The sequence below is a fragment of the Hippocampus zosterae genome, chromosome 8 (assembly GCF_025434085.1).
Source record: "Hippocampus zosterae strain Florida chromosome 8, ASM2543408v3, whole genome shotgun sequence".
Taxonomy (NCBI): Eukaryota; Metazoa; Chordata; class Actinopteri; order Syngnathiformes; family Syngnathidae; genus Hippocampus; species Hippocampus zosterae.
In genome coordinates, this window is record NC_067458.1 from 21,689,086 (window position 1) to 21,701,531 (window position 12,446).

The following is a 12,446-nucleotide window of genomic DNA, read 5'->3' on the forward strand; positions in this document are numbered from 1 at the left end:
GTGGATCGTAAAAAATACATGAGTAAAGTACTTCATCCTAACATAACATATAGATCTAACCATTCATCAAATATATTATTCAAAAGGTGACCAATTTACTTTGAATGGCAGGATTGGAAGAGTAGGATCGGTGAGAAGCGAACTTAAACGTGGAATAGAATACAAATATGAATAAATTACTTTAGGTTTCGTATAAGATACAACTAAAATTATGTCTTATAGCGTCATCTACTGGAGATTTCGTGACAGTGAGAAAGTCATCACACTCACGGTGGTTTAAGTTCGTAAACGCAACACTTGAACTTGCTTTGAACCCGGAAGCACAACATTGATGAAAAGTGTGGGGTAGTTGTCAGGTTGTGTTTATGAATTTAAGCGTCGAATAAATGCCACTGTATTCATTTTTGTTTTACGTCATTGTTGTTTTTAATGAATTTACGAGCTCGACTAAGAGATGACTCGGACCATGGGGGAGTTTTGCTTTTGGATGGCGGATTAGCCACAGAATTGGAAGCACAAGGTGCACGTTTACAGGTACAAAAAAATGCTGTAAAATTATTTATGACTGTATCCCTACAAATGAATAAATTTGCTTTTTCACGTTTCTCATTTATATAGTACTAGATATATATTTGTATATAATTTACTCTGTAAAGAATTGTTTTATCACATTTGTGGGTAAGGTTAATACTGAGCAATTTAAATCACGTCGATTTATGTTTAAAAACATTTTCAACACACTTAAGGCGCACAGGGGATATAAGTTGACCAAGTAGTAACAGTGTAAATTATAAGTACTTTTTTAACAGTTATTAAAGACTGCTATTCTGATTGTGTGAGAGCCGAAACGAAAAAAAGTGATTTTTATTTATTTTTTGTGTGTGTGTGTGTGAATGTGTGTGTATGTGATTAATTGGTCAACTTTTTTTTTGGTAGCTTTCTTGTGGGCCAAAATTTGAGTTACAAAAGTGAGTTTTGGAGCATTTGCCTCTTGATAGCAGCAATAAACTTTAGTGATTTAAACTATGAGCATGGTCACGGAAGTAAATCATAGGTAAAGGTCTTACTTCATTATTATTATTGCTATCAATACTACAGGGAGACCCATTATGGAGTGCCAGGCTGTTGCACACCAACCCCCAAGCTATCAAAGCTGCCCATCACAGGTATGTCTAGTGTTAAATAATGTCTGTTTAACGGCTGGTTGACAAGTACGTGACATATCGTCAGCTTCCTCCTGAGCGGTGCCGACGTCATCACCAGCGCCACTTACCAGGCCACCATTCAAGGCTTCGTCCAGCACTTGGGTGTCAGCTCAGACACCGCCAGAGAACTGCTGGCATCCGGGGTTTGTCTGGCCGAAGAGGCGGTGATGGCGTTTGGTTGTGAACAGCGGGCGACCCGCCCTGTGGTGGTCGCGGCATCCGTGGGACCCTACGGAGCCTTTCTTCATGACGGCTCAGAGTACAGTGGAGCATATGCTGACAAAATGAGCGTAGAGGTGAGATGCATAGCAAAATAAATAAGCTGTGCCGTCCCCCAGGGCTCCATTCTTGGGCCCATGTTATTCTACAAATAAGGTCACACCCACATAAGCAGAAAATCATGCAAATTTGACTTGTATCAAGATCATTTATAAATTTACTAAAAAACAAAGAATAATTCCTCAAAACAAGGTCTTGAGAAGGGTTTTTGTCATAGTAAATCAGTCTTTAATAAACCCTAATGAATCACACCTCAAAACCTAGACACGGATCAAATTTGACTAGTAATGAGGGATATAAATCAATTTGCAACAAAGTATAATTGATTATTTTCCAAAAATCAAATGTCAACTGCCATAAAAAAATAATTTACCTTGATCAACAGTGACAGATCAGTTCCTTCAACTTGAACTCTTGCATTCCAAGGAGTTGAAAGCTTGGCATCGCCCTCAGCTGGAGTGTCTGGCAGCGGCGGGAGCGGAGGTCCTCGCCTTGGAGACCATCCCGAGTGTCAAAGAGGCGGGAGCATTGGTCGAGGTTCTCCGGGAATTCCCAAATTGCAACGCCTGGATTTCTTTCTCTTGCAAGGTAATGAGAGGCTAATCATTACGGTTCGTCAACTGAATCAACCCTTTTGTGCCGCGGTGTCAGGATGGGACGCATCTGTCAGACGGCCACCTGCTGCAAGATGGCGTCCGTGTGGTGGGCAGGTCCGCGCAGGTGCTGGCCGTTGGCATCAACTGTTGTCCTCCGGAATGGGTGGAGCCTCTCTTGGACTCTGTTGTGGCCCTGAGGAGCCCAGATAGGAAATGGGTGGCATATCCCAACAGCGGAGAGGAATGGGACGCTGAGCAGGGGTGAGTTGAAGACTTTTAGAATTTATAGTTATAAATGACTTATTTCATCTTAACCAACTTTCAACAAGCCCCGTCAAGGTATAGCTTAAAACAAAAATTAAGCACTTTACATATTGTCAATGGGCGGCCCGGTAGTCCAGTGGTTAGCACGTCGGCTTCACAGTGCAGAGGTACCGGGTTCGATTCCAGCTCCGGCCTCCCTGTGTGGAGTTTGCATGTTCTCCCCGGGCCTGCGTGGGTTTTCTCCGGGTGCTCCGGTTTCCTCCCACATTCCAAAAACATGCGTGGCAGGCCGATTGAACACTCTAAATTGTCCCTAGGTGTGAGTGAGTGCGAATGGTTGTTCGTTTCTGTGTGCCCTGCGATTGGCTGGCAACCGATCCAGGGTGTCCCCCGCCTACTGCCCGAAGACAGCTGGGATAGGCTCCAGCACCCCCCACGACCCTAGTGAGGATCAAGCGGCTCGGAAGACAGACAACGGAAGACATATTGTCAATGTGCTCTCGTATGAGAATATTCATTCATTCATTTCAGCTTTATCCTCACAAGGGCCAATCATGACCATTTGATCATGACCAATTTGACCATTAACGGGTGTCATAAATCCATTTCCAACAACCCCTATATCATCTTAACAAGGGCTTTTTGTCTGATTATTTTATCAATATACACGCAAACAGATGTCATCAAAAAAAAATTAAAAAACACCATCTCAGATCAACTGCAAAGGGGTCATGAATCAATTTGCCTAAAAGTACAAGAAATTTAGCATGGCTTCCTAAATAGAAATGGGTTTGCATGGATTCATTTTTATGTTTTACAATTTCTATCGAGTCATTTTGATTTGCACATTTTGTTTAAGATGGCAGACATCAGAGAAAACAACAGCAACCATACCGGCTCTAAGTGACACTTGGATCAAGCAAGGGGCTGCTTTGATCGGTAAGGTTACAAATTTTATCTAATTATGAAACTTACCTCTGACCAATTTACATGTAGGAAACTAGTACTGTAATATCTTGATATGGACTTTTGATATGCAAATGTTTGTCCTCAATTTGAAGATGTAAAAAAAATGTAGCTTCAGACCGATTTGACTTGGATCAGGAATCATAAATCATTGTGTTTTTAAAAAAAAGGTTAAATCTTAAACGTCGTGAGAGCTTTCCAGATCTGTAACCGATTTCGATAGGCACACCCAATGGTTTAATACCTGAAAAACAGAACAGTCCCACATCAAATTTGACAAGCAACAGGGTCATAAATCAATTTACAACAAACGACATCGAGTCTTAGCTTTAATGGAAGGTCAGGGATTCTCATATATTGAGATTTTGTCTATCTCCCCACACATGACGATTTACCAGGTATAATCTCACTATTACCTGGGCCATACATTTATAAGTAATTATGATGTCTAAACTCCATTACCAGTGAAACTGAGCCATAAATCAACTTCAACCTTAAATAAAAGGTATTAAAGAGTTAAGCGAGCACCAAGTCATACTTCAAATGAAGCCAGACACTGGAAAAATTGATTATATGGCAAGTTTATTTACACATTCATTTCATCGTCAAATCACTACGTATGAAAAAAATCATTTTTTCACCAAAGCACCGTTTGCTGGATGAGAAAATCGACACGCATGAGCCTACTTGAAAATGTTTGTCTTGTCAGGTGGTTGCTGTCGTGTACATCCGGATCAAATAAGCGAGCTGAGACGACACTTAAAAACACGTCAACCAACGGAGGAGGAAGCAGCAGACCTGGGAATGTAACACTAAATAAAAATACAGTTTAAAAAAAGTTTTGAGCTACAATGTACAAAGATGAGGATAAAAGTAATGCAGCAGCTATGTGTTTTGTACAAACAATAAATTAACAATGTGGCCCATCAGCATGGAACAGCAGTATTTGTAATCATATGCGTATTCTGCGTCATTTGTATTTATGATCTTTCCGAATGTGTCTTACTCCGCCAGAGGAAAATGTTTCGTGCTGGCGTCGCTCCAGCATCAGTTAGTTCTCATACCGTTTGTTGTCCCCGTGTTCAGTTGGCATCATCCTCGTCGATGTCGCTGTCGGGCGAGCTCTTCTGTCTGTTGTCTGCTGTATTGGACATGCGCTTCCAGGGGGCGTCCTTGTGGCTGCCCGTACTTTGCGAGCGTCCCAGTTCGGCAAGGCGCTTAGTTTCCTCCCCCTCACCGCCGCCGCCGTGCCGTAGGTTTTCCAGGTTGAGGGCCCAGGGGCCCAGCTTTTGCCAGTTGACGCGTTGGAAGGCCATAATGCAGTGCAGGTTCCCACCCACCTGAGAACCCACAATGTTGTTGTTTTTTTTTCTTTCCCCGGGAAAATTAAACAAGTAATACGGTCATAAATCTATTAGCAAGAAACGGTGCGGACTCATTCCTCAAATTTAAGGTCTCAGTGGGGGCTTACACAATCTGTAACTATTTGGTCAACATGCCCACATATGGTGATGTATACGATGATGTAAAAAAAAAAAATTAACGTTATGGTTTTTATGAGTTCTTGGATTATCTTTTCTAATGACCAAATATAAGAAAAAATATTTTATAGCCACAAGTAAAATTTGACCCGTAACATGATCAATGAAATTTGACGCGTAGGGTAAAACATCAATTTGCAACCAATTGGTGAGAGTCACACCTCCAATGAAATGTCTTGATGGGTAGTTTACAGATCAGTAATTATCTTGTCAACATGCCATTGTGCGATGATGTCGTGAAAAAAGAAACGGCTCCGGGTCAAATATGGGTCACGGGGGTCAATGAAGTAGTCGTAAGTCAGTAAGTCAAAAGTCTTGAGAGCTTTTCAGACATATGTGTTGTCAATAGAATTTCATGTGATGACAAAACCATGCATCCCTCTGGCAAAATTTTGTCTAGTGACAGAGAAACAAAGGAGATACGAGTCGTATCTCAAATTCAAGGTCTTAACGAGGACGCTCCAGATAATACGACCGCGTTGGCAAGATTTCTTCATCTGATGACTTAATAGCCAAATATCACAAAGCCTTTTGACAAATTTAACTTGTAACAAAGGGTTATCAATTCATTTGTCCAAAGAGTCAGTTGTCAAAACAAAACCTCGTGAGTTCAAATTTGACTAGGAACGGGAAAGCATACTTTTTTGGTGGTGCGCCTCTGGATGCCCTTCTCCATGTGGCGTATGTCCAAATATTCTGGATTCTGGGTGTTGAGGTCGGTGACGATGTCCATCCACCTGGGCGAGAAACAAAACGTGTCGGAGAAGAGCGAAATGCAATCGGGAGGACAACAGGTGCTTACTTTTTACAGTGAATGGCCGCATGCTTCCTGCTGGGTTCTCCGATCAGGATCCAGTGTTCCATCTCGTTGGTGGGCAGAGGACCTCTAGCAAAGTTCAACATTACATTTTATTCGAACATATTCCACATTTTACATTGAGTTAGTGAGCAAATGTGACAGTAAATGTGGTCCGTTAACTACCTGTACGCCTTGGCTGCTTTGAGGGGCGTGGCCTCGAATCCGAGAGGGCAGCAGTAGTGGTTCTGGCAGTGGTATATGTAGGCCATGGTCTCGTCCCGGAGTCCAAGCATCAGCTTGGCCAAGGCTCCCTCCGCCGTCTCTCCCGCAGTCTTATGTTTCCCATGCGGCTTGTACAGGATGTACGAGCAGCCCCGCATGCGAAAGTGGTCGTTGATTTGCCGGAACCACCTTGGGAGAGTGCGAGGAATATTAAGAGAAGTGGATGCTCGCTAATAACAGTCGCTGCAAGCTTCTTTTTATTTTTGGGCGCATTTATGCAGTCTTCCAGAATATAAGGTACATTTTTGAGAGAATAAAAGTGTTATTGAAATCCACTTTATCCAGGTGCTATTATAACAATTCTCGTGAGCATATATTCTTTATCTTCTGCAAAGCACGACAACTACTTTGGATTTAGGTGAGTAACTTGTGTCTGTCGCTATGTACAGTATGTCCTTAGGATAAGATTATTCTACTGCACCCAGATGGCATGCACAAAAGGAGCAGCACAATGTCCATTGAACTGAACACAAAACATGGTATAAACTGTTTATTTCTCTGTATTAAATTTCAATGATGCTATTCTTTTATGTTATCTTCATTTGTTATTAAAAAACAAACAAACATACCACTCACATTTTTGGGGGGGGGCGGGGGGCTGAAACAGTGTAACGTAATTTCCATTCAATTCAATTAAGAAAGACGATTTGAGTATTTTAAGTCACAAGAGAGCTGTCACAAGCAATTCATTAAATTCTTAAGTGAAGGCATTACTGTTGTATTTGGTGCCATTTGGGGGCATCTTGGTACCAAGAACTGAGAGGTGGACCAGGTGAATCAGCCCATGACTTTGTCTACCTGAAAACAAGTCATCTGCCACCATCTTGTGGCATCTAAATGCAATTACAAGCCTTTTTACAAGGGCGTCTGTTACGATAACCCTCAAAGTTTTTCCATTCATCAGCCCTAATTTTGCCATCTTACCGCATGAGGGTGGCGTTACCCGTGAAGGGCCCAAACTTGATCTCGTCGAATGGCGGCTGGTAGCCCAGGATGTGGAGCGCCTCTTCCTGGGAGATGGGCGGCAGACTGGCAAGGAAACGTATAGGCATCAGGAAACATTTTATGTGCGATGACGCCAAGGTGCCGGCGGTGGTGGTCTTCACCTTCCTGCCCCAAGCGCGCTATACAAGAAGTTCCAGCAGGACACCAGTGACGATATACCGCACGATGTCTTATACTGTGGTCGGCTGATGCAGTACCTGGCAACGAAACAATATAGGAACTTTTTTTTTTAACATTCATGAATGTGCATTTATGAGTTTATACCAGCTGACAAATAACACAAATATTTTTTGTAGGTGACTTGGTCAAGTCGTCACTTGCATGATGAGATACCGGTGCATATAAAATAAATATATACGCAGAAAGAGTTACTTGAGTTACCATCTTCGGAGATCGAGAACTTTTCTCTGCTTGACGTCTTCTAGCGAGGGGTGAGGCAAGACGTCCTGAAGGTTCCGGCTGGCTCGGTCTGGCTTCATCTTACTGCCGCACTTCTTCACGCTGCCTTAAAAGCAATGCAAAGTAAATAAGTAATAATTAAATAAAAGAAAAACATATTTCACTCGAAAGAGTCAATTCTAGTAATAAAATAATCCATGCTTATTTTTATTGAGAAAAGAAAATCCCAAGAAAGACTTACACATACAAAAAAAAAATTGATACTAAAGTCTTGTTTTCCCCATTCAATTATATATTTTTTAAGTCAAGGTATCGTCAGGGGAAAAAAAGGCATAGCTTCTCCAGGATATAAGTAACATTTTACCCAAGGCAAAAAAATATTTTTAAAAAACAAAAGAGGGCAAACCTGAACTTTTTCAAGGAAAAAAACTGTAATCTTGAGAAAATAGAAAGTCAGATTTTTGTGGGAAATTTTCTAAATTTTCATGAAAACAAAATAGTTTCATTAGAATAAAGGCATTTTTTATCAAAAAAAAAAAGTAAGGCGATTTAAAAACCAAGGTGGACTCTAATATAACTCCCTCCCATATTCTCCATAAAACTTTGGGCTGTAATTTTTTTTGTCGTTTTACCCTTCCTAATTTTGCGTGTGAGCACCGCCTTGAAGTCGGTGGTGTCAATCTCCCAAGCGAGCGTGGTCTTGGCATCCCTGCCGGCCGTCAGGTCCTCCATGTCGCAGTCGGAAACCATGCAGGCTGCCGCCGACTGGAAGTCTCGGGTGGCCTTGTCCCAGTCATCCTGCGTCCTCACCGCCCGGTTGAGCAGCGCGTAGTCCGAGCAGACGGTGTAGAACTTCTCCCGAGAGTGCGTGACCGGGAAGGCGTGGGGCAGCTGGAGCTCACCACTTGACGCTCGCCGGGTTAGAGCGACAGAGGTGTCCCGGGCCAATGCGCCAATCAGGCGGCGGTCCTCTTCTTCCCTGCCCATGATTTGTTTTTGCATACTTGACAATTCTGATGGACCCGTGAGATCTTTTGATGTGTTTGGCATGGATGACTCACTTCACCTGAGAAAATATCCATTCAAAAAGTTAGTTAAGAGATTCTGTTAATAATTTCAAAGAAAACTTTCTCTCCAAGAAGAAACTTTTAAGTCAGATTTCTTTCCAGAAAATCATCATATACCTTTAGTAAAATTACAAAAAAAACCCCCAAAGCATAATTTATCATATTCTCTTAAGAAATCACATTTTGAGCTAAGTTTATTTTGGATTTTTACTGGATCGCCTTTTTAAAGTAATTATTTCCATAGCATTCATTTTCCAATGGTAAAAGGACTGAAAGTTTTATGAGGAAAAAGTAATGTGTTTAATTTTTTTTTAAAATGACTTCTGTATTAAAGGAAAAAAATGATTTTCTTCCCAAATTTTAAAGAAGCGTTTTAAAAATAGTATTTCTATCAAGACAACCATCAGCCCTTTAAGTTTGGGGAAAGCCCCCCCCCCCCCCCAGTAAAAAATTAAAATAATAAATGAACAGAAAAAAAGTGTAATTACAAAAAAAAATAAAAGTCTGCAATTACTTCGAGGAAAGTTTGTTCCAAGAAATGTTTTTTTTCCTTAATTCGTGACAAAATGTGTTATTATTCCAAGAATAAAATATTTTTCCTTTCGAAAATAAAGTAGTAAGGGATAATTAAAGTGACAACCTTCGAAGGAATTTCTCTCGTGATTCCAAACAAAAACTATTATTTATGAACAAGATTGCATCGTTAATTAAAACATCCCCCAGAAAAAAAACACATTTTACCTGAAGACTTGAGGTAGGCGCATCAGCTCGGGAGGAAAGCGGGTAGATTCCTCGCGATGTGCGCTATAAATCGTCCTCTTGCGAGGTTAATGTTTAGTGTTAAAATGTTACAAGCCGAGTCGTACTGATAACAGATTTACAACATTAGCTTGCTTAGACGTCAATTAACCCTCGATGTGTACACTTCCGGATTAGCTGAACAGGACTGAACCATTCTGGAGAATGGGTTCGATTTAGATTCTTACTGGAGAAAAAAATAATTTTAAATCATCCTCGCATGGAGACTATTGGTTAACAATTTTATTGTGATTCATCCATTCAATGTTTGTTCTTCGAGTACATTCAGTAACATTTTAATCGACGCCATATTCGCCCCCCGGAGTGATTACGCCACTTCGAGCCAATCAAACCAGAGAATCCAGCGTCTCGCCTCCTCTGGAAAGAGAGGTTCAGTTCTGCTCGGAAAAGTTAGCTTCAAATCCTTCATTTGCAAAGTGACCCTTCGTTTTTATTTTTCAAGCAAAGATGTCCGAGAAATTGCTGTTCATCGACACCGATTGAGGCATCGACGACGCCCAGGCCATCTTGGTGGCTTTGGCAGCGCCGCACGTCCGCGTCCTGGCAGCCACCTGTGTGTTCGGGAACGCGTCTATAGACGATGTGTGCCAGAATATGTTGAGGGTTGCTTGCAGTGGGTCAGCGGGAGCAGGTTGGTTTGATGGAAAAGCAAAGGGAATATCTCTTATTTTTATTTTTAATTTATTTGAAATAGAGGCTAGAGGAAGGGGCGGGGGGGGGGGGGGGGGGATACACCGCATAACCCCAATTTTGTTAAATATTTTTAAAGAGAATTTTCCAGAAATATTGGACAAATCATACTTAAGGAAACATGTGAAGGGGGAATACCCATAACATTTAAGAAAAAAAGTCTTGTCAGCAAATGTTTCAGTACTAATATTTTGTTATTAAGAAACCCAACCTATTTTTCCAAGACATTTTTAAGAGAAGCCTGTTGTTTTTTTTACAAAATGGCATCATTTGTCAAAAGTTTTATGTTTCAAGAAATTGCTTGACAAATGTAGTTTCTGCATTCGGCGAAACAAAACGAAGCAATTGCGGGTCAGGTCATAGGGGAGCCCGATGTAGGTACAGTATGTGTTTCTTCTTTTGAAATTATAAATCATTTTTAACATGTGACCTTATCATTATTATTATTTTACACTTTTAGGGGAAAGTACTGTTGTCGCATTACTCACATAGCTCATAAATTTGATTTATAATACACACACAAAAAATGGAAGCAGTTCAAATTTTTACTGTGTATTACCAAAGTAACACTGTTATTTACACCAAACAATGTCCTGAAACACACCTCACAAGTTCTTCAGCCTTGTGCGGTTTTGCCCTGGGGAGATCCCGGTGTTCCGAGGATCTGCCGGGCCCCTGCTCGGGACCGCCGGCACCGACACACCCTGCGACCACTTAGGCACGGACGGCGTTGGGGATATTTTCAAGGACAAGGACCCCCAGTGGGAGGTGAAAATCCAGAGGGAACACGCGGTAAGCGCCATGGTGCGTCTGGTGGAGAACCCCGCGCAGGTAAGTATTATGTAAGTATATAAGGCCGCCAAGCTGGACCCAAGCTTCCCCGGAAAGCTTAAAGAACTTTACATCATGGGCGGCAACATGGAAGGTAAATGCAATACTCAAGGGAGTTTATTGAAATAAATTAATAAAGATAAAAATGATCATTCAGACCACTGGGAACAAGAGTGGGCAGTTAACTCATTCAGTACCAGCCAATTCTGGACCAGGTCTGAAAAGACGTTTAAAAACGTCTTTGGGAGTGAATGAGTTACAACTTTGCCATGGATCCCGAGGCCGCTTACGTGGTTTTGGAGGAGTTTTTATGCCCAACCTACTTGGTGACGTGGGAATACGCCTGCAGAAACGCAGTCGTGGGTGAGCTGTGAAGACGCGGCAAACAAATTCCCTTATTTGTTGACTTGCAAGTGTCTTTTAGCCACGATTTATGTGCCGCTTGGGATAAAAAAAAAAAAAAAACTGCAACAGCACTTGTCTGTATGATGGTGGGGAGGAGCAGTTAAGATTTTATGAAAAATGAATTTTTTGGGACTTGACTTCTCCTGTAAAAGGCCAAAATGGCACATTTCTCAAGGTATACAATCAAACGAGAAGTAGAACTTTTTTGCTTGGAAAAAAAAACAAAAGATGGTAGTAGATGCCTTACCCTATGAATGACTTCCTTGTGACTTTTTTTCCTCCCCCATGAAGGAATTCTTCGAGGAGCTGACGAGCCATGGCAGCGTCCCGCTTTATGAAGACCGCCACGTCCCATTGCTGGGCCTACTCCGAGGAGGCTATAAGAAAGAAGCGCGGCCTTCACTTCGGGGCTGGCTTTGTCTCCTTTGACTGGTATGCGGTAGCGGCCTACGTGGATGCCGGCGTGGTGGCCGAGAGTGTGCGCTGTCCTGTGCGCGTGGAGCTGCAGGGTGCCATGTGCCGCGGTATGATGGTGTTGGACCACGTGGGCAGGCTCAAGAAGCAGCACAGCGTGACGGTGTTCACCAAATGCAACAAGGACAGGTTGGCGAGGCTGCTGCTAGAGTCACTAAGGCAGCCCCCTGGGAGCCCTGTTGCTGGAAAATAAATTCTCAGATTAATTTCATCCAATCATCAATCAACACTACATTAGAAGAAAATGTAAGTATCATACTTAATAAAAATATATTACAATTAGACGGTAAAAAATCGCTTCAGTTTTTTATTCAAGCAGGGTTTTTTTGGCGATACCTAATTTCTGCCTTTTGCATAAATTGACATTATGCGACTGCGCACACCGTGACCACTTGGGGGCAGTATAAGACATTGAAAAAGCGTGTAGCGAAGTCTCGTGGCCACTATTTTGTAAATTCTTGTGAATAACACCGTTAACAACCTTATTTCTTAATTTTAAACTCTCTTAACACGTTTAAATGCTTTAAAAGTACTTCTACAGTATGTAAATGCATAGACACATTTTGTATTAAATGTCTTATAAATCTATTACAACCCCTCAACACTGCCTGGGTGGTGGTAAATGTCTAAAGGATTCAAACGTTTTCCATTTCTGAAGCACCTTTTATCGTGCCCCACTTTGATTTGGCATCTTTTGGTTTTGCAAAAAAAAAAAAAAAAAAAACATTATTTGTGATTTTACAGTAAATGTGCAACTTGACATCTATGCCCATTCAGGACAAATGGAAGCAAATATCAGTAATAAAGCACAATCACTGCAAATC

The 12,446-nt window shown here is 41.6% G+C and overlaps 3 protein-coding genes across 4 annotated transcripts; 2 read left to right on the forward strand and 1 right to left on the reverse strand.

The window, feature by feature from the left end:
- The first annotated feature begins 296 nt into the window (after positions 1-296).
- On the forward strand, positions 297-4,239 carry zgc:172121 (uncharacterized protein LOC337599 homolog). The gene is made up of 7 exons (XM_052073102.1): positions 297-534; positions 1,099-1,166; positions 1,231-1,501; positions 1,911-2,072; positions 2,136-2,341; positions 3,204-3,283; positions 4,020-4,239. Exons 1-7 carry the CDS (start codon positions 430-432, stop codon positions 4,118-4,120), a joined length of 993 nt encoding a protein of 330 aa, XP_051929062.1. The 5' UTR covers positions 297-429; the 3' UTR covers positions 4,121-4,239.
- On the reverse strand, positions 3,876-9,294 carry LOC127605503 (basic immunoglobulin-like variable motif-containing protein). Of its 2 annotated transcripts, XM_052073081.1 has the most exons (9): positions 9,145-9,294; positions 7,969-8,402; positions 7,319-7,442; positions 7,039-7,134; positions 6,857-6,961; positions 5,834-6,061; positions 5,654-5,737; positions 5,492-5,588; positions 3,876-4,650 (listed from the first exon to the last, which is right to left on the reverse strand). In XM_052073081.1, exons 2-9 carry the CDS (start codon positions 8,384-8,386, stop codon positions 4,393-4,395), a joined length of 1,410 nt encoding a protein of 469 aa, XP_051929041.1. In that variant the 5' UTR covers positions 8,387-8,402; positions 9,145-9,294; the 3' UTR covers positions 3,876-4,392. The 2 variants fall into 2 exon arrangements, with proteins under 2 accessions (XP_051929041.1, XP_051929042.1); XM_052073082.1 differs by lacking the exon at positions 9,145-9,294 and having other exon boundaries at positions 7,319-7,438; positions 7,969-8,078.
- A 235-nt stretch (positions 9,295-9,529) lies between these two features.
- On the forward strand, positions 9,530-12,394 carry si:ch211-201h21.5 (uncharacterized protein LOC555526 homolog). Its single transcript, XM_052074260.1, is given in 4 exon segments — positions 9,530-9,825; positions 10,525-10,858; positions 10,969-11,106; positions 11,457-12,394. Coding segments are annotated over 4 exon segments (987 nt in total). The 5' UTR covers positions 9,530-9,669; the 3' UTR covers positions 11,816-12,394.
- The last annotated feature ends 52 nt before the right edge of the window (positions 12,395-12,446 follow it).

Coding starts and splice junctions, on each gene's coding strand:
- zgc:172121 (XM_052073102.1), top strand. CDS start 430: ATGAATTTACGAGCTCGACTAAGAGATGACTCGGACCATGGGGGAGTT. Junction 535..1,098: donor CACAAGGTGCACGTTTACAG/GTACAAAAAAAT, acceptor TCAATACTACAG/GGAGACCCATTATGGAGTGC. Junction 1,167..1,230: donor ATCAAAGCTGCCCATCACAG/GTATGTCTAGTG, acceptor ACATATCGTCAG/CTTCCTCCTGAGCGGTGCCG.
- LOC127605503 (XM_052073081.1), bottom strand. CDS start 8,386: ATGCCAAACACATCAAAAGATCTCACGGGTCCATCAGAATTGTCAAGT. Junction 5,589..5,653: donor GCGGCCATTCACTGTAAAAA/GTAAGCACCTGT, acceptor TTTCTCGCCCAG/GTGGATGGACATCGTCACCG. Junction 4,651..5,491: donor AGAGGCGCACCACCAAAAAA/GTATGCTTTCCC, acceptor GTGGGTTCTCAG/GTGGGTGGGAACCTGCACTG.